The 26377-nt window shown below is 42.1% G+C and overlaps 1 protein-coding gene across 3 annotated transcripts in view; it reads right to left on the bottom strand.

Moving 5' to 3' along the window:
• Positions 1-313: 313 nt before the first annotated feature.
• ETV6 (ETS variant transcription factor 6) overlaps positions 314-26377 on the bottom strand; it is a 225605-nt gene continuing 199541 nt past the window's right edge. For all 3 annotated transcript variants that reach the window (XM_081310392.1, XM_081310391.1, XM_081310393.1), the window contains 4 exons: positions 22243-22788; positions 9381-9523; positions 7919-8019; positions 314-4336 (listed from right to left, as the gene is read on the bottom strand). In XM_081310392.1, the coding sequence (XP_081166518.1) occupies positions 4231-4336; positions 7919-8019; positions 9381-9523; positions 22243-22788 (896 nt within the window). In that variant the 3' untranslated portion in view covers positions 314-4230. The remainder of the gene's footprint in view (positions 4337-7918; positions 8020-9380; positions 9524-22242; positions 22789-26377) is intronic.

Below are 26377 nucleotides of genomic sequence, written 5' to 3'. Positions count from 1 at the left end.
TTGTAAGTCCTGGTACCACTTTAATGAACATCTCCCACACAGCACAGGGCCCGGGCATCTCTGATCCGGGTTGCTTTGGGTGAAATTTTTCCACCTGTGGCAGCTGCTGAGCTTTGAATGATCTTCTCTGACCTTTTTGGTGCCACTTGTCTAGAGATTGTCTGCAGACTGCTCGGTAACAGAGGCTTCCTGCCAGTGCAAACCCGTGACTGCCCTTTACACTGTAATTGAGTGGAGACAGGATTTACTTCATCAGAGCACCTTGCCTGACTCCATTTCATATTATCAAAAACAGAGACCCAGGACCTTTTTTTTATAAAAAATTTATTGAGATGATGTAATTATAGGCTTTTCTTTAAAAATTATTTGCAACTCACTGGCCCTGAGAAAAGGCATTTTTTTTCTTTTTTTGTTACATTCATTTGATTCAGTCCCTTATAAACCCCACACCTCATAAACAAGAGATTAGAAACTAGACCAAAAAAAAAAAATTCATTCTAGATTCGTTCTGGTTTGCAGGTGGGTGTAGTCACAGAGAATGTTCACTTGACATTGAAAGACGCAGGGAGTTTGCAGTTGTTTAGTGTTGATGCAGATGGGGCCAAAAGAGTATCAGGTTAGTCTTCTGTGGTTCTGACAACACAGGGATTATTGGGTGTCCCCTCCCTCCCCCATCCCTCTGGCTTCCTTGTATCACTTCCTTTATTCTAGGTTTATGCTAGGAAAAGGAGCAGACTGAGTGAATGAAAGCTTCTGACTAGCACCGAATGCTTAGGGAAAGAAAACTACCCTTTGTTCTTTGTCTGTTTTTCCAAATCTCTTATCTTCAGTTTCCTGGGTGATAATGGGTCAAATGGGGGAATGGTCAAGCTGGATCCCAATCCTAATTCTGTCCCTGCCATATTATCTGCTCCAACGGTGACATTACCTCTCTGATACTCAGGCTTCCTTTCTGCAAATGGCAGTTAATGTTTCAAAAACATATCCAGGGCTGGAGCCTAGACAGGGAAGGATGGACATGGGGTTATTTAGTTATTTTGACCAATTCTGTTGTAGCCACTTAAATTTCAGCTAAAGGGACATTTTTAGTTGGATAAGGTATCAGCCCTTGATCAGAGGATTTTAAAGAGATGGTTGAAAGGAGAAAATCCATCAGTTCCTCTTTTCTTGTGGGGGACCTCCAAATGGGATTTGGAACATTGGCAATGTTGCCTAAGGGCAAGACCAAGTGGCCTTGGATCAAGCATATCTGAGAGACATGTTATTATCTTCGACAGGACCCATGTAGCCAACTACCACTCTTCTGACAGAAGGAGACAGCTCAGTGAACTCATGAGTGGGGGAAAGGGAATTCCAAGACACGAGCGAGAGCGTCCACCTTTCACACGGCAGTGCCCCTCTGCATTTTCCTTTCCTGACTTCAGATTTTGTGGGCTACGAGTTCCCATGATGGCCACAGAGAAAGGCCAACTATTCAGATGATACATAAACTTTTAATTTAGTCTGGGGTGAAATTTTCATCACTGCTAGTCCTTAGTGTTGAACTGAGAAATTTCACGCTGGACGATCCTGTAGGTAAAATCTAAACTCTCAGGGGAGGGATTGTGCCTGGTTCATCTTTGAATCCCTCACAATGTCTGTTAGGCGATTCCCTGAGGTTTGATAAATTGAATGTGAAATCTTCAGGGTCTGCAGTAAGTCAATACTGTAGCTCTGGTATCGGACTGTCCAACTCTTCTCTCAAAGAACAAGGACTTTTGCAGTGAAGGGAATCAAGAGAAAAATCATTATTGGCAATGTTGGAATGGGAAATTAATATTATATTGGAATTAGCATCTCTACTTCAAGTGGCTGGAGAAGTCATCCCAAGTCTTACATATTTATAAGGTATTGCTTTGAATACAGAAATCCTTGGGGGCAAAAAGGCATTTCCCTCCATTTTTCATCTGTAAGACTTGGAATGGTAAGAGACTGAGTTCAGAAACTTGGGTAAAGTGGCCAGAATGAGATGTTCTCATCTCAGGGAAGAGGAACATCATGCCCTGGTCTGTTTTCATATTCATACAAGAACCTCGGTAAAAAGTCCATCCTTTCTCTCCAGTTCTTAAACTTGGTGACTTTCAGATCACACCAGGTATTTGGCTTAATCTCTCCATTTGAGATATAGTACCAGTCATCTTAGAGGCTGAAAAATATATTACCTGAACACTCTTGAAAGACATCCACAGCTGCTGGAATCCAGCAGAATCACACCACCCTTCAAGCAGATTGAGACTGAACCCTTCACAATGAGGCCCTCTAGGCTCACACAGAAGGCAGAATGGGGGAAGGAAGTGACAGTACGAGGAGGCTGGCTGCCACCTGTGGTCCGGTAAGAGGCAGGGACAGAGCGAGACTAATGAGCCCAGATCGGCTCCTCAATTCCAGTGTCTGTGAACCATAGTTCATCTATTTGCCCCCCACCCCAGGCTGGTATCCTTTTCAGTAAGGCCCAGGGGGAATTCCTCTTGCTTGTGTGCCCCCAACTCAACTCAGAAATGGCAGGAGGACAAGCCTGGGGCCTGCCAGCTTCACAGGGAACTGCTGCTGGTGGAGCATATAAGTACCTCAGAGAGCTGAGAGACGCTAACCCGATGGAGGAGCCAAGGAAACAGGGAGGAATGGGGAGGGGGTGCTTTTCAAGGCAGGTCTAATTTTCTGAATTAAAAAAGACGGTATTCCCAAAATTGGATATTCGAATCTATAATGGAAGAGTTAATGTGGATGGCTAGAAAAGGAAGAAAAAAATCTAAAATCTGTTATCAACAGAAGTACTAAGATGGCACGATCCTTCTGTAAGACACTACCAACCTTATTTTGAGAGGTGAAAAAGAGCCAGGAATGGATCCGTTCTGAAATACAACGGTGAAGGAAGAAGGAGAAAGTAATGGATCTGAGGAACTTGCTTTCTGCCCACACTGGGCAGACCCTGGCTGCATCTGGGACTCCATTCTGGAGTACTCCCCTCACAAATGTTCTGTGTTCAGTGGGGACCAGGAAACTTTAAAAAGGCTAGGAAGTGGGGGGTGCGGAGTTCAGGTGCTGAGGGAAACTGACCACAAGATGGCCCCTGGAATGGAGCAGAGAGGAACATTTTTTTTTTTTTCCAATAACCTGTTTCACAAAACAAATCCCCCCTGTAGAAATATCTTTGCCCAGTCTCTGGACTGCCAGGCCTGTGTGGTCTTTTTGTATTTGTAGCACTTGCAAGCTAATCCCAAGCAGCTGGGGGCCTTCCAAACAACTTGCCTTATCTGATGCTGTAGCTGGTTGGTTCTCACCGTCATCTCAGGGATGGCCTGCTGGAATAGCACTTATCTTTCTGGAGTACAGCAGCATCTGTGAGGGTTCTGGCCTCCCTCAGATGGGTGGCCAGATGCTGGCATAGGGGTCTGATTTTGGCTGCTGGACACAAAGCACCCAGGTCACTGATTCTATTTAGGTGCCAAGAATCCCCAAGATTCTGCAGGAGACTGAACTCGGCTGAAAGGCATGTGAAGTGCAACAGCAGGCAGAGGGGTTGGGGGGCAGGACACAGGGGAGCCAGGAAAGGAAGGTGAGCAAGGATGAAAAAGAGAGCTCTCCTTCTTGTGTGATCATTTTTTAAAAGCATCTTTTTTTTTTCTTTTTTCTTTTTTCAGCCAAGACCCAACTGCAACAGAAACAAACCTGATTCACGTGGCAGGAAAAAGAGGAACCTGATCCCTTCTGCAAGTATTCTTTCCTGACCAGCTGGGCTGGCTGTACTTTGTGAGATTTGCAAAAAATATATATATAATAGATATATATTTCCATAGGAAAACAACCTCCGATGTCTTCCCTTATATGAACGATGAAAAGTCAAACTGCAGGTTCTTAAAAAAACAAAAACAAAAACAAAAACACCATGAGACTAACAACAGGTGGAAGGGTGAGGGTGAGGAATTACAGGTGGACAGATTCCAAAGAAGGAAATGTGACTCGCGAGTCCCAGGCTCGTGCCCTCCGCCAGAATTCCAGCCCCGCCTTTGCTGGGTGGTTTGTCTAAGGTGCTCTGGGGTCCCTCTTGGTCTGCAAGAGAAGTGTTCCTGCCATCGCTGGGTCTCTTCCTTTCCAGCCGGCCTCAGCCCGCCAGCTTCATCAAGCCTCCAGTGATCCTGGTGGGCAGGGGCTCCCTCAACCTCAGCCCACCCAGGTGGCGTGTGGCTGCCTTCAGCACTCGTCCTCCTGGTATATTTGTTCATCCAGCTCCTGGGACTCAAGGTGCTCCAGTCGATCTGTTCGGCCACTCATGATTTCATCTGGGGTTTTCATAAACCTTTGGGAGAGAAAATGGAGGAGTCAAGAGAGCACATTTCTTCAAAGCTATCTTTACACTTCTGAATTCCAACCCATAAAGCGAGGCCCTGTCATCTTACAGTAGCTGGAGAGGTGCTGATCCCAAATGCTAATGCCAACATGGTGCAAATTAGCAAAAGGTACCCCTTCCTCTGATTGCCTAAAAAGTGGCAAAATGACTATAACATCTAGTGTGACTATGGTGGGGTAGACAGCACCCTTCAGACCTATGGGGCATGTTACTGCAGGACCACGAGGGAACTTAGGCACAGCTCATGTATCTGTGTTTCTGACTTTTTAGAGAATTAGGTTTTACAAAGACCCACAAGAGTCATATATCCATTTTTATTCCAGGCCATGGGGCCAAGGAATGGTATTCAAAACTTGAATTTAACATGAAGGATACAATTGAATATTAAATAAAAAAAAAATGGCTCACTTGGAAATACCATCAGTGACCTGTGTCAACCATGATTGACATGGTTCAGGAAGGTGGCCTGGTTATAAATGTTCTTACAGTGGGAGTGCTCCTTCTATAGCCCCAGCATGTCTGCATGCTGTTCCCTTTCCATACACTGCCCGCAGCAGACAAACTACCTTAAAACACACATTTTCTCTCATCATCTTTGTTCAAAAAGCCTAAGATGTATCAAGTCAAAGATGTACTCTCTGGCCTGCCTATCTGGGTCTTCTATCATTCCTACCCAGGAAAATCTTATCGTCCACTGCTCACTTCCATGAACCCTCCATTCCAGTCTGCCAGTCTTTTTCTTATATAGACCATCGTTCAGGTCTTCCCATAAATCTTTTGCTTTGTCCTTATCAGGAACCCTGTTCACTCCTTTCACTACTCATTCTTTGTGTTCTGCTTTATCATCAAAGAGCTGCTTAATGTGTCAGTCCATACTGAAATCTACCTTCACTCAAAACCTAAACTTCTTTTTCTTTGATTCATTCTTAATTTTTAATTTTTTTTGGGTTCTTTTGGGATTAAACCCAAGGCCTTAAACATGCTAGGAAAGTGCTCTACTGAGCTACACCCCAAATCCCTTTAATATCTAAAAATCTTGTAAAGAAGCCATCATTTTATAGCAAGTTTGGCTTTCAACACTCATTTCCTCAAAAATAACCAATGGCTCCCTCACTAATAGCACTATTCTTTTTTCTTGCTGAAAATCTTTTATTGGAAGCCTATGAACCTTCTAATTACTACTGATTTTCTTCTCTACCCACTATTGCTAAACTGCTGAAGCAGTGTGATGTGTAGCATCAGTCTTCTGCTTTTATCCTTTAGCTAAAACTTCTCCCTCAACATCCTGAAGTCACTAACGATCCCTCTAGGCCAACTCCACAGATAGGCTGTACTTGGTTCTCGAAACTACCGCCTTCTCCTTTGGACTACTTTGTCATAGTAATCTTCTGGTCTTTTATACCAAGTTTGTCATGAAATATTTATTGAAACCCTCCCTAAGGTATAAAACAGAGTTATATAAAGTACAATCCTCTACCTTCTGGGAGCTTATGATCCAGTTGTGGGGAGAAGGATTTCATACATACACCTATTAAAAATAGAAATCAAGGTGTGTTTAAGAAATCCAAGGGAACCCAAGAAATGATGGGGGAAGATCATGGGAGAGCTGAAGAAGGCTTTGTAAAGGTAGGAGAACTGAGGCGGGCCTTGAGGGCATGTGTACTTTAAAGGTAAAGGGATATGTACTTGAAGCAAAAGAAATCATATCAGTGTCACAGGAACACCAGAAGTGTGTATTATGAATTCAGGAGGCAGGGGAATGGTGGACCAGACATAGAAGGAGATTGCTGAATTAATCCTGGTGGGAACGTTCAAAGCACAGACATCAGCTTCCTTTGCCAGGGAAGCAGGAACAATGTTTCTGCCTTTCCTCTACCTTCCCAATCTCACGCAAGAGCCTGTCATTGGTAGTAGACTCCAACCTAGCACCATGTGGCATCAAATCCTGGGAAACGTGGTTCCCAGGCTTCTAAGCCTCTGTAACACAGAATGGAATGGACAATTCAGTACCATGCCTCACTTAGATACAGGAATTAAAAATAGTTGTAGTTTCAAGACGGATTAAGAATGGTGATGCGGATGATGAATAGCAAGAATTCTGGGAGGAATTTCTAGTTCTTTCTTAATATGTCTGAAAATCTAATGTGATATTTAAGTGGGAGTCCTTAAAGTGTTAAAAGAAGCTCTTGAATATGCACATTTGGAATTTCAGGGAAATTTTTAGAGCTTGATCTAAATTTGGTGACAAAATGGAGGTGACAAATGAAGTCGTATAATGGGATCAATTCATTCAGGAAAAAAGTATAGAGTAGGAAGAACAGGGACCCAAGGATTAAGTTTAGGATGAAATATGGAGAGAAGATATCAACAGAGCCAGAGTTAGGAGGGTTCTTTTGTATTTATTCCATTCTTCCATTATTCATTTCTTGAATAGCCTTTTCTGTTTTTGTGGAAGACTGCAATTATTTTTACTATTCCTTAATTTCCACTCCTCAAAGCTAAAGCCTAATTGCTCTTTCCAATAATTACCACCAGCCCAGAGAGCTCATGTGCTCATCCATAGTGTTATTTTCTACCTGTATACAGATAACTCCAAATCCACATCTCTAGTCCCAACTGTGGCTCTTTTCTTTGTCCACTTCCCCAAACTCTTAACCTAAGGTCATATTTGTTGCTCGCATATTCTCCCACATCCTTGATGCCACTGCATCAATTACTAACCGTGTCGGGGGACTACTTCTACCTTTCCTGAGTGGTCCTTCATATACCTTCTTTTTCTTTTCTAATTCTTGAAATCATAATCTATATGGTAGGATAAATGGCTGGAACTCATTAGCTGTGGGAATTCTGAAAAGAAGAATATCTAGTGCAGGGGCTTTCACACTTTTTTGACTGTGAAGCATTAGAAGAAATATATTTTACATCATGACTCATCACACACACACACACAAACACACACACATTCACGGCTGAAACCAAATCTTTGTGAATCAACAGTCACTCTTCATGTGATGCAGTCTGATATTTTCATCTCTATCTTATCCTGTTTTCTATTGCATTAAAAAAAAAACCCAAAAAACAGAGACTGACCCATTAAGCCTATTTCATGACTCACTCTGGGTCATGACCTGCAGTTTGACAAACCCTGGTTTATGAGGCTGAGAACCTGGAAGTTCAGGTTTAATTCCTTACTTTGACACTGACCATGGCTACTCTGATTGTTCCCTTTACCTATACTGGACGTTAAAGCCAGACAATACTATTTGGCCACTGCATCATTTTAAAGGTGAGTCAGACTGTGTTTATATTTAGTTTTGGCTTTACTAGAGGCCAGACATCAATATAAAAAAGTTTTTTTTCCCCCCTTCAATCTCAACAAACCAGCACCTGGTATCCAATTTGTAATATTTGCAATAATGGCTTTGGGGATCAGATAGGCAGGTAGAGATCTTCACAATCTCCCTCCTCCCCCTTATTTAAAGAAGACAATATCCTCCTAAAAGAAGGAAAGGAAGAAAATGGAAGTGCTACCTGAACAAAAGCCTTTGTCCTGGCTCCTTCCTGATAATGTTTAGTTTGTAGTAGTGGCGCAGGGCTCTGGACATTTTCTCATAGGTCATGTTTGTTCTGTTCTGTTTGTTCAAAGGAGGAAGAGAGAAAAAAAGCACAAAGACACAATGAAATGAACCTCAGAAAAGGAACTGGGGGAGCTATTAAAATAAAAACTCCTCAGCTGGTCCACGTGGCCCTGCCAGCTTGGGAACACTACCTGCTAACGTGCCACCTTCCAGACCCCTTCGTTCCTGTCCCTTCCCTTTGGCTTTCACATACACCAAGGCCAAGGTTTTCCTTTAGGGTGAACCACCCTTTGTCAGAGGCCTGGAGCTCTGGCCAATAAAACCCCAGCCACCTCCCTCAGGTCCTTCCTCCAAGACTGCTCTCTGCTATGCCCCAGCAATTTCCTGAAGATTCCCCCAATCTGGATCCTCCTTCACCTCCTGACCCATACAGAATTTATTTTTTTGTTGCAATGACCTTTCTTAAATGTGTTTCTGGTCTGTCATTTTAAGGAAGAGATTTTTGTTGTTGTTGTTTAAATTCCTATTGTGGCAGCAAGAATACAGTGGTTGTGAGCCCTTGAGCCATGGTACAATCTGGGAGTTGCAGAAAGTATTTCTCAGTGACTCACACACTGAAGTGTCTGTCAGTGAAGCCTGGCCATATTTGGTCATGGCCTGCATCAGGTCCTTCTCAACCCAGCCAGAGCATGGACTGCCTTCTTAGGAGGCTGCAGGCCTGGCAGAGCTCAGCTGTGCATCCCTGCCCTTTCGGTCCCTGAGCTGAGGCTGTGCCACCCGGTGCCACCAAGGTACCTCCAGCTTGACCTCAGATCTACCTATGTATTGTTTGACCTGGATCATGATTCTCCACTTATTATATCTGCACATTGGAACAGTCTCCCTTTCTATAAAAGACTTCCTTTGTAAATTCCATTTCCTCCTAGTTTGGAAAACTGTGGGGCAAACTTGCTGCACTGTTTTCTTGTAAAAACAAGGTTTTACAGCCCAGAGACATATTTTTCCATGTAGAAATGGACTTCTGTGAACATGGGAGTTTCCAACTGAGCAGGACAGAAGTGACACTTCCCAAAGGTCCCCCATGAGTCATAGAGCTCATAACACTTCCCTGTCACCTAGTTCCTATGACAGCAGGGGTGGCAGGGCCAGGTGGAGGGAAGTGGCACTGAGGGATACTTACAATGCAATCTATCAAACTGAGATTTACTGAGTTAGTGGGCATTTGGCATAAGTAACATGGAAAGAGGCATCTTTAATTATTTCCTTCCTTTGTGACTGTCTTCCAATGAGGAATAAACTAAATGATAATGGGCAGACTTAGGAAGTAGAACAGACAATGACCCTCCAATCCAGAGATGCACTTTTTTTTTTTTTTTGGCACTAGTTCATAGAGCAAGGATCTGCTGCCCTTTTACCTTATGGTTTCCCCACAGTCGAGCCAGTCCATTGGGATCCACTATCCGGAATATTTTGGATTCTTTGTCCTCCCATCGGATGAAGTTTTCGTACCGGCTGTCAGAAAGCAACTGATAGACGTAATCCCAAAGCAGTCTACAGTCTACAGAGGAAAATGAAGGGAAAATAGTGTTGAAAATGTTTCCTGTTGAGGCATGAACAACGAGAATCAGAAAAGAATTCAGTAATCACTTTTTCCAGGTGTGAACTACAGTGAAGAATCTATGGTCCAGAGAGAGTGAGGGAGACTGTGCTGGAGAAGTATGATCTTTGACCTGTGGAGGCTTAGAGATCCTCTGAGCCCACCACCCCCTTTCCCAGAATGAGGAAAAGACTTATCTTTGGTCATGGCCAGAACTTGAACTTGAACACAGTTCATTGAAAGATAGAACAAGCTCTACCTGGGAATGAGTTGGCTTTGGTGGACGCCTGCAAACGGGCTAGTAGGGTGAAAGGTGGAAAGAATGTTTTAAAGTTCCAGAGAAAGTGGTGTGTTAAAAAATGGTGGGGTTAAAAGATTCTTTTGATGTTGGTGGAGACACTGAATGGATAAACATGAGAAGACTGGGCTGGGCCAAAACACGGCCCAAAAGCAATGCAAACCTATGTAGTGAAAATCTATGTAGCTTGGTGATGCTGACAGTGATAACCGTGGGGTTTTTAAAAAGAAATAGATAACTCTCATGATATCACGCTTTGGAGACCTTTAAAATTGCTTTACTAGAATCATGGTAGAGAGGAACCTGGTGCAGAAAATCCTTTCTCTCCTGGCAGAACCGATGTTTTATTATATAGTCAGGCAACAAATATTTATTAAGTGACTTAGAACAGCCCTTGTTCTGTGCTAAGCCAAAGCTTTTGGCTGTGGATTGGCAAATTAAAAGAGAAGACATGGGATGCACACCCCTCCCCTGTTCTGTTTCTTTCTGGGTTTGTGCTGTACAGGTATGTGGTTTGTTCTCTAGCAGAGCCTTGATAGGTAGGTGGACATAGACATGTACCTTCTAGGTTTAGATGACGCAGGACTGGCCTCCAGATGAGAATTAGAGGTGTCATTTCCAGGTGGTCATTGTATGATTTTGGCCCTAGCCAGAATAGCTCGTAATGGAAGATCACTGAATGACAAATATGTGTTTGGCATGTATAGGTATTATTTCTAATCCTCAAAGAGGTCACTGGGATTTGAATTCCTGGCTCCTGTACTATAATGTGCTATCTGGTACACTGGGAAGGGCCTGGCCTGGCGCACCTGGGAAGGGCATGTCCAGTTGAGACTTGGAATATCTTATAGTTGGCACGTTCACATGTCAGAGACAGGAAGTCACCCTTCTTTGGAGAGAGTATATTTACAAGGGGAATTTAGTCAGGCAACCACTAATCTCCCTGAGATTCTATTTCCTCATTTATGAAATGAGAATCGCAACACTTACTTTACAGGATTATTGTATTAGTGATAATGTGGGTGAAAGGAAAGTAATAAAAATAACAGCAATATTTATTGGGTGCTGTTTGCAGGCACTGTACTGTATCTTCTGCGAGCGTGGTTCCACTTGGCCCTTACACTACCATGAGGCAGGTGCTGTTGCTATTCCTATTTAATAGGCCAGGAAGCTGGGGCCAAGAGGGCTTGGTAATTTACTCACTCAGGGTACATCACGATGCTAGGCTCTGATTGTCTGTAAAGCCTGTGCCATGCCACAGTTCCGGATTCGACTTCTATTCTCAGAGACGCTGTATAATGGGTACCTATCTGTAAAAACCTAAGGACTTTCTAGGGCAAAGTTTAACCATGTAGTGCATCCTTTGTGAAATCCAGCTTTCTCTCTGAAGGGCAGAAGGAACTGGCAAAAAATATGGGGTTTTCCAGGTAGCTTGATCCTTGAAGGAACTACCATGAAGCTTAAATTGACCCTAAATCTTTTTAGTATCCCTTAGTGTATCATTTCTTTTGTATTGTCTCTGCCTAAAAATTAATGTGATGTGTGATTTGTTGTGTTTTGAAAAAAGACAAGTGGCATCCTTCTTGAAACAATGATACCACAGTCCTGGAATTTGAACCCCATTCTAACATCAGAAGCTGGTGAGCCCCTTCTTCTGTTCACACCCCTTCTTGAGGGTTCATTTGTTATTGCCCCAGTGTGTGGGCTGAGGTGGGGGAAGCAAGCGGGCCACCAACCCTAGTGTCAGTGTAAGTACCCTGAGAAGTCGGTACCACACTATTGCAGACAGAATAATCTAGCTCGTTTTTAAAACACTTGGAGAGGATGACTCCAGTTTCTACGCAAAGCAGAGAAGTAGACTGTGTCTTTACCCCTCAGCTACCTCCCTGTCCTGCCTCACTTTCATTACAAAGGGAACAGGGAACTACTATGGTCTGAATGTCAAGTGCCCCTACCATTCACATGCTGAATCCTATCCCCCAAGGTAAGAGTATCAAGAGGTGAGTCTTTGGGAGGGGGTTAAGCCATGGGGCTCCATCCTCATGAGAGGGATTAGTGCCCTTATAGAGGGGGTCTGAGAGAGGTCCCATGCTCTCTCATCATGAGAGGACACAGCAAGAAGGAGCTCTCTGTGAACTAAAAGATGGGCCCTCACCAGACCTCTAATCTACCTGCACCTTGATCTTGGACTAACCAGTCTCCAGAAGTGTGAGCAATGTATTTTTGTTATCTATGAGCCACCCAGTTTCTGGTGTTTTGTTACAGTACCCTCAATGGACTAAGACAAGAACTGAGCTGTGGTTCAATTATCCACTCTTTGTCCCGCCATCAAATGGCAGGCATATTTTCATTTTCCATAGTTCCTTCCAACTGGAAAACATCTGACAAAATCAAATATTATCATAAAAATGTCAGTAAGTCAGGAAGGACAAAGGTGGTTTGCATGTAACCCCTCCCAGGTCTCCTCATACATTTAGGATCACCTTTACTACAAAGAGTTGAGGATACCTTTGGATGCCTCTGGAATGAGAATGAATTCTCCAGTGCATTCATTTTAACACAATTTTACATAAAGAAATTACCCAGTTGTTGTTGTTTTGTGTGTGTGTGTGTGTGTGTGTGTGTGTGTGTGTGTAAAGAAATTTTACCCATAAGAAAGGTGAGTGAGATGTTCTGGGCTCTGGGCAGAAGGTTTTGTACCCTAGAGGCCCATGGTGAGCTGAAACCCATTGCTGATGGTTCTAACATCCATCACCATCCGCACAGGGTTTCCATTGCTTTGTTTCTATTCTCTCTTTTACATTATAGTGCTTACTAGTTCTCATAAAATAGTAAAATGTCAAGCAGACGATTTCTCCAAGCCAGGGCGACCCAGCACTGGGCTATCATGTTGGATTTTCAGAGGCATCAAACGTGGGTCTTGTTTTCATGTTATCTGCTCTTTGGGTGACAAATAAAGGACAAAGCTTAGTAGAAAACGAACTTTACCTATAAGTTTCATGGACATTTGTATATTGCACACTTTTTTCTTTCATAGACATGAGGGAAAGAAAACCCAAAAAACTAAAACAGAGCAAGCTTCCAATTGATCACTTTAAATGACATTTAATCCAGCAAAGCCAACATCGGTTGAGTAATAAAAAATCTGTTGACATTCAAGACATATTGAATTATGCTGTCACTAATGGAGGTAGCAACAGGAATTTTGTGGCATAAAGAAGTTGTTTCAAGCTCAGAGTATAAATGGCTTTTACAACACTATCGATTGCTGTTTTTTTTAGTTAAAAATTATGTCCAGATGTTAAAAATATCTGCCTAATCACACAACCACCCCCCCAACTCTTTTTTTTTTAAACTATTGAAGTTAAAGCCATGCAAGTTATTTTTGGTTTTAAGATTTCTACTAAATAAAAGGTATGCCCTCTTTCATTCCCTGGATCCTTTGGAAGCTGTTATCAGGGTCCACCTGGACTCTTCTATGTCTGTACAGATACAATTTTCTTTGATCATCAATGAAAATATTTAATACAATTTAATAAAACTCACCTCACTATAAAACAACTGAATATGCATGTGTAAGACTTTTTAAAAAAATCACATAGTATTCACTAATTTTAAATGCATTTCTCTTAAACTAAAGGGCTGCCTTCTATATCAAGACATGGTTATTTAGAGAAACGTCCATTACTTGGATTGTCTCTTCCAGGAGAGGAAGCTTATGAAAGGGTTTAGCTAGAATAAAGTTCTACTTTCCAATTGCAGAAAGAGAGTTCTCTCTGTTTCCTGCTGGGTGAAGTACCCTAGGCATCCGCTGCTAAAAGGCATTGTAAAAAAATCCCTTCCTGTGGTTAAAGGAGAAATATTTTCACTCCCACGTCTGTCTCCTACCAGAGACTCATTGTATAAACTCATCGAGCAGAGACCGTAAAAAAGATGGGCAATTTACACATAACCAACATGGTTTAAAAAAAAAAAAAAACATGCTAGACAAAGCTGATGTTTAAAAATTTTGAGTAGGTCAAGTTATGGACAGAGGGAATGTATAAGGACAATGGCTAACTGAACTTTGAGCAAAGCTTCTAAGAAAATCATTTTATGTTGTTTTAATGGCCCAAATAAAATTTTAGAAAAAGACTTATAAACCAGAGTACCATGAATATAATCACAAATAGGGTGAGGCTGAGGATCTCTATGTTTTTAAAATTAATTACCTAAGAATTGATAAATTTATTTCCAGTTCAGCAACAAAACAGGTAAAGTAGCATATAAAATTTAAAAACTTGCTACTATGCTTTAAACCAGTGATTCTAAACCAGAGGGGCAATTAGGCTCTCAAGGGGGTATTCGGCAAATGTTTGGAGACATTTTTGCTTAAGCTGACAGAGGTGGAGAGAACTTCTGGCATCTAGTGGGAAGAGGCCAGAGATGCTGCTAAATATCTTCTAATGCACAGGACAAGCCCCCACATCAAAATTATTTGGCCCAAATATCAAGAGTGCTAAGATTGGGAAATTGCTTGTAGAAACAGTTTTATAACATTCAGGCGACCATCTGCTACCTAGTCCTTTTTTTCCTTTTCCATTCTAGATTGGCTATTACCTAGAAGCAGAAAGTTGATAAATCCAGTGCAGCCAACTCTGTGTTGATACGTAGAGGTGTGTTTACAAAGGGCAATTGCTTGTGTTTTGCTGTGGCTTAGGAAAACAGAAACCATATGTGCACAGTGGCATGCTGGGGGCGGGAGAAGTAGAAGCAAATAATACAAATCCATGGTTCCCCACTTTCACAGAGCAGCAGGACTGCAGCTGCATACAGGCTGGACCATCCCACCTCTGCTGACACGTGGTGTGGGGCAGGCTGGGGACACGGGCCTCAAACTCAGGTTCCAGTTGAGATTCAGCCACAGGGGTGGGTGCAGCCTGGGATTTCACATCCAGGGACTACAGAGAGGTGGGGACACTGTTACAGACACGTGTACCCTTAAACAAACTGGAATTTCCAGTCTCCTCAGGCCCCTTCTGTTATTTTCCACACAGCCACAGTTCTGTTGCTGTTTTATCTTTTAAAAACACTGTCCTGAAATTTCCTTCTCTTTAGGGCTCTTTGATTTTTTAGTCATTCGCGCTGATAATACAGTGCTGTGACTCAGCTAGGGTGTGAGAAGTAGGAGCCACAAGGCATATTCCAGCTGGAATGAAGGATCCTCTCCTCCCCAGTCCTCATCAGACCCCAGTCACATTTTATGTATCTCCAACAGGGACAATAAGCAAAGCCTCAGAGGAGGGGGGGGGGAGGAGCACTTGACGCTCCAAGGGAATTAGGGGGCTAAGGTGACCCCCAAGGGGCATGCTTTGCAGGTTAGAGTTGCTTGAAACAAATGTGCCACATACAGACCTTGCCTGTCAATGCCCCTGCCAGTTGGGGGGTGGGAAGTGGGGCAAGGACCCCTCTGAGATCCACAGCATGGTAGCTCTGTAGTGAGGCAGAGGCGCACTAAACTGAAGAGCCCAGACGTTCCCACAGGCCACTGCTTCCATAGGCACACCCAGGGCCAGCCCAACTAAACACCAGCTCAAGAGGACTCTGGGGTCTCCAGAGGGTTAAGTTCCCTGGGATAGTAGGGAAACAGCTCTTTCAGCAGATACTAAAAACCTGGAATTCTTTTGGTTGATGGAGGCATCCCATAATATTATCCTTTATTCCCCCAAACATAGATATTTACACATATACACAATTGTGCAAAGGTATGGATACCCCCACATCTTACTACTAAGGAACATCCTCCTCTCTTTCATACAATTGCTTTAGACTTCTCTTTTATGACATCCTTTTGTCTTCAAGGCTACTCCTAAGATTCATTTACAAAAGGTAAAAAAAAAAAAAAAAAAATCCAGTATTTGACCTGAAGCTAATTTCACCAGCACTAAATCCTGCTGGGGAGGAAGTAGAGATGGAAGCAAGAAGTCAGAGTAGGGCGTGATATCCCCTGACCCTGGACGCCCTTGAGGACAAGTCTCCCACTGTTTTCCCTAGTCCCATCCTTCTGTTTCTTCATCTGATTTAAGATTAGAGGCTTCCAGGATGGAGTTTTTGTGCATACATACCTTATCTAGTCAAAATAAAACCAAATCACGAAAGCTCATTGAGTCAGGTAGTGAATGAGCATTAGGAGGTTCATGTCTCCCTGCTTAGAAGCTTCTGTGTCTGTTAAAGATGTACACTTGGTGGATCCTAAACATGTTTAAAGGTTTCCTTTAAGGATCACAAAGATTGACATGAAGTATAAGAGGGTTGGGATCACGAACCGGGAGGGAGTTCTATATCTTATCTGCTGTAGGATCAATTAACCAACCAACTAACGATATTCTCACAAAGCATGAAAAAGTTCAAGTTTTCCAAGAAGGATTTAGAGACTTCAGCAAAAGTTGTGAGATAAACACAAAAAAGGAGATACTGTCTATTTGGGGGGGTCATGGTCTTTGAACAACCAAATTTGTGAGGTCATTTAAAATCTCCACTTTCATGAAACACACATAGGGCTGAGAATGGATTATATGACAAGTCTCAGTTTACCAATAATTTTTTCTTCCTTAGTCATTGTTTAGATTAAGGCCAAGGAAAGGACAATCAGACAGGAAATCTGGTAGCTCAGGTTTTAAGGGAATGGAAGAACTTTATTTAAAAGAAAACCAAAATGACTTAAAATTTTTCTTTTTAAGATTTAGCTTCTAGGAAGGGCAGCAGAATAGACATTATGATTGCTGTATGTATATAGGTGACTCTATGACCAGTGTGATTCTGCAATCTGTACAATCAGAAAAATGAGAAATTATACCCCAATTGATTCAAATGCATGAATTGCCAAGATCATTGTAATGTCATGTGTAGCTAATAATAATAAAAAAAAAAGATTTAGCTTCTATAGTTGAAACCAAAGTAGGAGCTTGGTTTATTTGATGGCATAAAGCAAGAGGGATACTGCCTTATATAGGCAAAGACACACAATTTGGCATTTGGTGACAGACACCATATCTCTCTATGGCCTAGAACAATGCCATTATTTTTTAATAAATGAAAGAATGAATAACTACATAACTCAAAAGTGCAAAGACATGATTTCTTTTATTTAGCCATATTTTATTTATGTTAATGATGCTACTGCAACTATTCTGGATTGTTCTGCAAATGTAGCCTGCAGTCCAGAACTTGTCTACACTCTGACATCATTTGTTATTGTTCCCTTGACATGTCTTAGACATGTCTCATCATCCAAAGTGCAAGTCATTCCTTGAGAGCAGGGACAGCGTTTCCTATAGACGCGTCCTGCACTATGTCTGTGATTCGCAGCCTACTCACCATTCAGGTAAACAACGCTGTAGCACAGGAGCAGTCTTTTGTGTAGAGCTAATTAGTGAACACTTGAGGCTTTGTGGCCACACAATCTCTGGAACTACTCAATTCTACTCCCTAGTGCATCATGAAAGTAGACACACACCTACTATTTTCTACTAACACCTAATTTATAAAAAGAGGTGGTGTTTGGATTTAGCCAGACCTTTAATCCTTGCTCCAAGGAATGGACAAGAGACCCAGGGCAGAAAGAAACAGCATTTTGGGAAAAGCAGTAGACAGAGGCTGGAGGGTGCAATACTAATGTGTCTGAATGTCAGTTCCTTCATGTGTAAAGGATGCTTCTAGCTTTGAAATTATCTAATCTTAAGAAGGAATTTCAATACAAGTAGTTCCCCTTATCCATGCAGAATAAATTCTAAGACCCCCAGTGGATGACGCCTGAAACTAATACAGGATACCATAGATATGTTGTCTTTCCCTACACATGCATACTTAAGATAATGTTTAGTTTATAAATTAGGCACAGTAAGAGGTTACAATGCTAATAATAAAATAGAACAATTATACTGATATAATAAGTTATTTAAAACTTGTAACTTTCTGGAAGTTTCCATTAATATTTTTAGATTTTGATTGACCACGGGTAACTGAAACCATGGGCTAGGGGAAACTGCTGTGCATACTGAAAATGTGACTCCCAGCGTTACTAGGGTCACAGCTCATCAATCTGTGGGTGCTCATGGCCAGTTAGTCCCTTTGCCTATGAAACACAGGTGGGACACAGTTTACAGTAAGACTTTTGTAGATAGAGAAATGTTCTAGTAGATAGTTATGCTTCCCACTCCTCCACTAACCCTCCAGCAATCCTTTCCTGAAGATAATAAATAGAAAATATCACAGGAAGAAGCAGGTTACTCATTGTTACATACATCATTGGTTATTCAATAAAAAAACAGATCCCAGGGAACTTGCCTCTCTCTCTTGCTAGTCACTCCAACTTGTTAAGCTCTTAATAATAGTCCTTATCCTCTCTGGGAAAAAAAAAAGCTACATGTTATATTTAACTAGATCTAATTTGTGATCTGTCAACCATCTACTGAATTTCCTTTATTAATTATTTTGTTTTTTTCCACATGGTAAATACCCAGGTAAACTGTCACAGTTTTGCGTATAGTCTTTTAACTGTACAATGCATCATAATTTCAGAAATATTCAAACATTACAAGAAAGAGAATTTTATGAAAACTGATCCTTTTAATTGACCAGGTTAAATGGTAAATTTAAATTTCTACCTGAAGTAGGAAAAAAAAAATACACTGGGCCTTAGGTTGTGTTTGCTCCTGGGAGTTTTCTCTAGCTGGAGTGACCTCTTCTTCTCTAATCTCCTCTTGTCTATATTCTCAGCGTTCTTCCAAGCCCAGCTAAAGGCTGCCCTCCAAGCGGCTGCCCTGGCCTCCTCCAGTACTAAGACACGCATCACCGCTTCACTGTTACAGCTAACTCTGCTCAGCTCTTTCATGATAGAGCTTGTGCCTTACACCTTCGTGAACTCCCACCTCACAGGAGCGCAGTACAGTCCCATAAACACAGAAGGTGTCTGAATGTCGAAGTCCTAGTGTATTGAGGCAAATGATATGTGAATGGTGGGAATCTGACTTTGTTTTTGACCCACATCCATGAGTAATGTTGCCATCTATACCCTCCAGCTGTGGCACTCATCAGTGTGACATTTGGCAGTATCTTCATTTCTTTCTGTGCTCTGCTCATTTAAAGAGCCTTAAGGAACTAAGTTTTCTCATCTAACAGCTGCTTTATAGAGATTTAAAGGCTTCTTGTGGCTGCTCAGTCATGACAGAACCTTAAGTCGTACATAGAGATCACTCAAGGAATTCGACCTCCAATAGATGGATCAGTTTTTCAAGGATCTGAGTCGTCCAGAAAGACATCAGGGGCATGGGGTAGGGAGGCAGGGGTACCTGGAGATACCTAACACTGTGACAAGACCTCTTCAGAGGGTTATGGAATAAAGACAGTGTTAGATTGCCGACTTGCAGAGTGGGAAGGAACTTCAGAGCTCACCCTCTCCAAATCTGTCATTTGACCTCTGAGAAAAACAATGCCTTGCAGTTAAATTCGTTCATCTTGGATTTGGTTCAATTAGTTAATGCATATATTTGGAGATTTTAAAACTTTTGAATATATCATTAGAATGTTAATAATCTGTCTTACTGAAGGAGTTAATGCATTGCCCCATATGATTTGGCTCCAGGATTATTTTACATGAACATTCTGACTTCCGAGATTCATAAAGAAAATCAGAAGCTCTTCCTCTCTGTGTGTTCTCAAAGAGAGAGGACAACAGAGATACCAAGGCTCATTGCTTGGGTGGTACAAAGTTTGATGAGTCTGCATCCATCAACAAACAATGCTGTGTCCAGGAATGAGATTAAACAAACAAACAAACAAAACAAAAACAAAAAAAGTGACCTGGACATTATTACCCTAGGTACATGTATGACTGCACATATGGTGAGATGTTATATCATGTACAACCATAGAAATGTAAAGTTGGCTGCAATTGTACAATGAATCAAAATGCATTCTGCTGTCACATATACCTAATTAAAATAAGTTAATTAATTAAAAAAAACGGTGGAATGATTTTAAGGGACAGATGATTTAAAGTTGACAAACCTATTAAACAAGGGAAAACAACTCCTTAAGTCTAAAACAGTATATCTTTCTGAATATATGGGCTAATCTTAGATTCCTAAGAAGTCTGTGGTTAAGATGGGGTCACGGAGGAGGTGGACATGACAGATCTTGACTCTTGATGAGGGAGTCAGACCTCTTGAGGGCAGCACTATGGACAGCCACCAATGGGGCAGCAGGCCACCTGACCTTGGGCAAAGGATGTTGCCTCTCTGGGTCTCAATTCCTTCTGTGGTTCAATTCTCTCTGTGGTTTCCCCTGTACAAAGAGCCCTTTCACATAAAATGAATATAGTAGTAAAAATCTACCTCAAAGAGCTGCCCTGAGAATTATAAGTGAGTAAAGAAGATGTGAAAATATCAAGTAGTACAGACCGTATGAGAAGGGTTTATGTAGACAAAAGGGGTCTTGCCTGGAAAGCACAAGAGAGGTCGTTATATTATTCACAGCAATGCTCTGACCCCCGCTCTGTCTCCAATATCTGAGGAAATTCATGTGTTTTTGCCCAGGCTCTTTGCTTTTTTATCTTCTGTTCCTTTTTTTTCCCCCTGCATAGTTTCTTTTTATATTATTAAAAAATTAATGTAGGGCTGGGGGTATAGCTCAGTTGGTAGAGTGCTTGCCTTGTGTGTACAAGGCTCTGGGTTCAATACCCAGCACCACGCACACAAAAATTAATATATGTGTAAAAGTGGAGAGAACAATAATGAGAACCCCTGTGCATCCATCACCATGAAACTATCAGCCAGCTCCTGGCTAACCTGTCCTGTTTACCCCACCCACTTTCCATCCCCTAAACCTGTGGGAGGATTTTCAGTTGAATCCCAAACATATTCCAATTTTTTTAAAAAAAACCTCTTTTCAACATATGAGTCATTTCTTGTAGGTTAACAGCCTCCAGGAGTGGTCCACGAGAACCCACTGACCTCCCTCATTTTCTTCCTTTCTGTTTTTTTCTTAAGTGCTGGGGACGGAACCCAGAGCTTTCCACATGCTGGGCAAGTGCTCTACCATTGAGCTATGCCTCCAGCCTCTATTTTATTTTCTTGATTCAACATTCCTAATGTAAATCACTTATAACAACAAAAAGAGGCAACATGGGAGGTGTAATTGGGACCAGAGAAAACTCAAGAAACAAATGGCTTAAATAAAAAAAGAGATAATGAGTCAAGGTGGAGGTGAAGCAGTCCTGCAGAAATGTCGATGCATCCAGATGGCTAGCTGGAGCACCAGCTCATGGACAGAAGGACATGTCTTCTTCCTCCAGGCCTCCCTCCCACTACTGAAAGCATGATCACATCAGTATCTCCCCTGCAAAGCCTTTTTTTGGTCCCTCTAGTCAAAATGTACCTTCTTTCTGCTTTGCTTTATTATTCTGGCACACAGTAGGTATTCAATGAATGCTTGGCACTGAAAAAATTAGATGTTGAACTTATTTCCTTTTGCCCTTGTACGTCAAGTGTTTTTCCTGTTTTGCTTCTCTCACTAAGTTCTCAATTCCCTGAGCAAAAAGATACTGTGTGTTAACAATCAGCCCTGCATGCTGTGTACCTAATGCATTTATCTGTACACAGTAGGTGTTCAACAAATGTCCCATGAATGGACAGACATTCTGGGAAGAGTTTGCCTTGCCCAACAGAGCATGAGGCTTTTTGGAGAGTGATTGTATGTTAATTGTTAGCAGACTAGCAAAAAGGCAAGGCGTAGATTTTTTTTTTTCCCCTACTGGTTTCCACTGGCTTCTTGTCTTAGGTAAGCAAATTTGGGCTTGTCATCATAGAAGAAAAAGAACTTGGGAGTGGTTTCCTCTGCCCAAATGACCTAACAACACTAGCATCTACTACCACAATCCAGTTTTCCTCTTTTCCCTGCTCCCAAGGTGAAAGTTACACTGAGTCACTGCCCATAGGATGGATACGGCCATGACTCTGAGACAAAGGTTCTTTATGCTGTGTCTGGTCATTAATTAGCTGCTGGAAACTCCAGGACAGGGCCATTAGCATGCTCATAAACCTTTTATTTTAAATGTTTTCACTTAGCCATGATTCTGGTGTGACTCTCCTTGTAAGCTGTGTGCAGGACATTTGTTTCTTAACATTTCTGAGGCTCATTAACTATGCCATCCCAGCGGCTCATTAACCAGGCCATTAGGGATCCTGCCTCATCTCGGCAGAAGCCTCCAGTTGCCCTCCCAGAGCCTTTTGGGCACCTAATCAGGAATGGTGAGGCCAACTGTGAGCCTCTCAGAGGGCAGCAGAGCTTTGTCAGGTGCCCCTGATGCTGGAGAGGCGTGAGAGGGATGGGCAAGCTCACTCACCTGCTATTCTCCCAATGGGCAGCGCGTGTTCTTCAGGCGGGGACACGGAGACCATGATGTGGTTCATGTAGGCCAGGTCTTCCCGATGAGAGAGGTTGATGGGTTTCCCTTCCCTGTGCAGCCCATCCTCGGAAAGCCTGGACTGTTTGAAATCCACGGAGTGCCGGGGGTTCAGGATCAAAGGGTGCATGATGGGACTGGGCATCAGCTGGATCACTCGGGTGCTCTCCTGCCGGGGGCTGGAGGGCTTCGGGTGGGACTCGGAGGATGGCGGGCAGTGATTATTCTCCATGGGAGACACTGACAAGGGGTAGGACTCCTGATGGTTGTTCTCCTGGTGGAGCCTCGGTCCCTGGGCCCTCTCGGCCGGGGAGAGGCGGCGGATCATGTTGTCCAGGGGGGATCGAAGGGGCCGCTGCTCGGGGTCAGGAGAAGGCCGGTGGTTGGTCGTGATGGGTGACCTAGGGCGGTGCAAGAGTTCAATGGTGGGAGGGTTGTGGTGCACGCTCTCCACGGATGGCCTGGGGGTCCTCTGGACACAGTTATCTGTGGGGCAGAGGGAAACACAATCACAGACCCCAGTGAACGGGCAGGCCAGGGGTGGGTCTCATGGGGGATGGATGGGCAGCTGTGTATGTCCATGGGGCTGCTTCCTCCCCGGGATGCAGAGCATCCTTTCCATTGCTTAAATGAAATGCAAGTACACATACCTGAAATTGTTTCCCCAATGTTAGACAAGTTAGGAATGTCTTCAAACATTCCAATTCCTCACCTAGAAGTAGCTGAGAGACACAATTGAGCCCCATTTCTATGCTTTACTTTTTTCTCACTTGACTCTTCCATGTAGGTTTCAGAGGTGACGGGTCCTTAGGGTTTCTCTCTAGATGCTCTTACTGACTCACATTTTCATAACCCAATTTTTATACTCTCTCCAGGAACTGTTGCTAATAATAATGATGATGATTAACAATGACTAGGTCCTGGTCCTGGATTTTATTGTTTAAAACTTACAATGCTCCTCAGCAGGAAACATCACTATCACCCCTATTCTGCAGATGATAAAACCAAGATATAGGCAACTTACCCAAGGTCACACAGCCAGTTGGCAGATTAGAATCAGACTCTCGGCAGATTCTGGGATTTGTATACTCATTACAATATATGTCACTTTGTCACATAGAAACTAGGACACAAAGTCATATCAAAACTTGCTCTCAGCATACACTGTGGCCCTAATTTACAGAATGACAATCTTGTTGCCCTTGAAAGAACTTTTAGTAGCACCTTTCCAAGTACATAGACCCTATAAATGCTCAGATTGGAAATCAGGAGGAGGGGTGGGTACCCCAACAACACAGGCACCCCATCCTACTTGAACTTATGAGCTGGTGAGGATAGCAGTGCACAGCTCATCAACAGGAGCAGCTCTGGGCACTGGGTTGAGGGATGGACCAGCCCATGTTTGGTTTCAGGGGCTCCTGCTAAGACTCAGAAGGACAGAGATCCACCCATGAAAAATGGAGCTTTCTACAGAATCTCACATCCATCTCAATGAGGTCTCTGGCCACATGTGTTCCCAGAGCTGTCTCACCAAAAGGCTGTGCCTACTTGCTGATTCCAATTCTGGTCAAAGACTTGCCTATGATTCTGAGTTAAGATAGAGATATCATCTTTTTCCATTAAGACAATCTGCGTATGAAGAATGTATAAAAGGGATATGGGAATCAAATAGAGTCAGTAAACAGAGACAGAAGGGGGTATTTTCTTCATGTTTCCTACTGGATTATCAGGAAAATAAAGAATTTTTTGCTTTTTAAGTTCTATTAGATCACACCTATCACATGAGACATAAACAAAAGAAATACTGTTCATGATATTACAAGATCATCTTGAAGGCATTCATTGGAATAGCTATCACTATAAGATTTGTTAATAAATTATAATATATCTCTAAATAATGGAGTACTATAAAACTGTCAAAAGGAATTAGGAGCATCTCAATACATTGCTAAGGGTTGATATCCATGGTAAATGGTGCCATGAAAAGCAGATCTTAGATCTGCTACCACTTATGTAATAAAGAGGAGTTTTAGTTTCAGTAATGCAGAGTGGCTTATATGAGACTACTCTTTCTTCAAAGAAACGTTTTAAAAAAGCATTTGAGCTGGGTGCAGTGGTGCAAGCCTGGAATCCCAGCAGCTCGGGAGGCTGAGGCAGGAAGGAGGAAGAAGATTGTGAATTCAAAGCCAGCCCCAGCAAAATCGAGGTGCTAAGCAACTCAGTGAGACCCTGTCTCTAAATAAAATACAAAGTAGGGTTGGGGATGTGGCTCAGTGCCCCTGAGTTCAATCCCTGGTAACAAAACAAAACAAAACCCCAAAACCAAAAAACCCATTTGAAGATATTAGTGAATGACCAAAAGCAGACAAAAATTGAAGAGGATTTTATTCTCAAGAGAAGGGATGTACACAGGAGATCCATATTAATACAGCTATTCCCCTGAGAGTACTTTAGTGCACGAAGCATAGGGACGCTAGAAGATGAACAGAAAGTTACTTGAGGTAGATATGTAGAGGTTAAAATGGCAGAAAATTACAGAATCAATTCTAATAAAGGAGGGAGACTCAGAGGGAGAGCTACTGAATTGTCACGTAAGAGTTCTGATTTTTGTCTGATTCCTAAACAGTATATGTGCAGGGCAGCTTTAAGGAGTTCACTCAAAAGCAATAGTTGTATGGTTGGTAGGTATAAGCAGAAGTCTCAGCAACTGGCTATGACAATAGAAATAGTGTTCAAAGTTTGATTCTTATCAAGTGAGAAGGCTCAGTAAACACTTCTAGATGTCTACTAGCCCAGAACTGCCATATCTTAGGAGTAGACTCTGCTCTAAGACAAAGGGATCTTGCTGAGATCCCAACAAAGAAACAGATTTGGCCCAATCAAACTTAAGACCAAGCCTCCACAACTCTGAAGTGACTGTTTAATAAATTAGCTGCCAGATAGGACAAAACGAAACAACAACAACAAAAAACTCTTCAGAGGAATATAACATAATCCAAAGTCTCTAAATTGTGTTTATCTATAATTTTTAGAATCCAATAAAAATCTTCTAGACATAAGAAGAAATGTGACATATAATTAAGAAGCAAGGCAATCAACAGAAACAGATCAAAATGACGTAGCTATTATAAATAAGTTCACACACTTAAAGGAAAGGGTGGTCATAATGAGTGACGACAGAAGCTGTGAAAAGAGAAAACAGACCATTAAAAAACAAAATGAGCAGTTTGAAAGTAGCTGGGGAAGGACGTAGGTGACTGTGTGTGTGGGAGGAGGAGGGAGATTCATGCTGAGCATCCTTAATGTTAATTTCAAATGCTCCAAAATCTGTAACTATTTGAGCCTCAACATGACACCACACGTGGAAAATTCCATACCATGAAATTTTGCTTCATCAACAAAATTATTAAACATATTATATAAAATAACCTTCAGGCTATTTAGACTTGCATCCCCTCACCAAGTTACCTCATTGTATATATGTACATATTCCAAAATCTGAAAAAAAATCCCAAATCCCAAAAGACTTCTGGACCCAAGCATTTTAAGTTGGGGATACTCTCAATCTGTAATATATATGGAAAAAAGTTATGCTATTAATGGCTAGCTTAAAAAAAAAAAACCTAAGGAAAGAAAGATCATAAGCATGCATGAGAGAGCTCTCAAAGGCTTATACAAGAAGGATCCACCGTGGATTGAAAGAGACTTAAGAGACACATCAACCCCTTGCATTGTATAAACTCTTGTTTGGATTCTGATTCAAACTGTAAAAATCATTTACAAGATAGTTGGGAAAACTTAACACCTAATAGGACATTTGATAATACTGAGGAAATACTAGTTTTTGGTTGATGTGCTAGTTCTATGATTATGGTTTTATTGAGTCCTTTTCTTTTAAGACATGTGCTGATGTTTCTACAGATGAAAATATATATCTGGGATTTGCTTTAAAATAATCTGGGAAGGTGAAGGAGAGAGTAAGTGGGGGGCAGAGGAAACAGGCTGGCTGTGACTGATGATCAAAACTGGTAACAGGTATGTGGTGCTTCCTTATCCAAGTCTCTCTACTTTTGTA

This window comes from Spermophilus citellus, assembly GCF_964194105.1.
Source record: "Spermophilus citellus genome assembly, chromosome: 10".
Lineage (NCBI taxonomy): Eukaryota > Metazoa > Chordata > Mammalia > Rodentia > Sciuridae > Spermophilus > Spermophilus citellus.
This window is presented reverse-complemented; position numbering and strand designations above follow the sequence as displayed.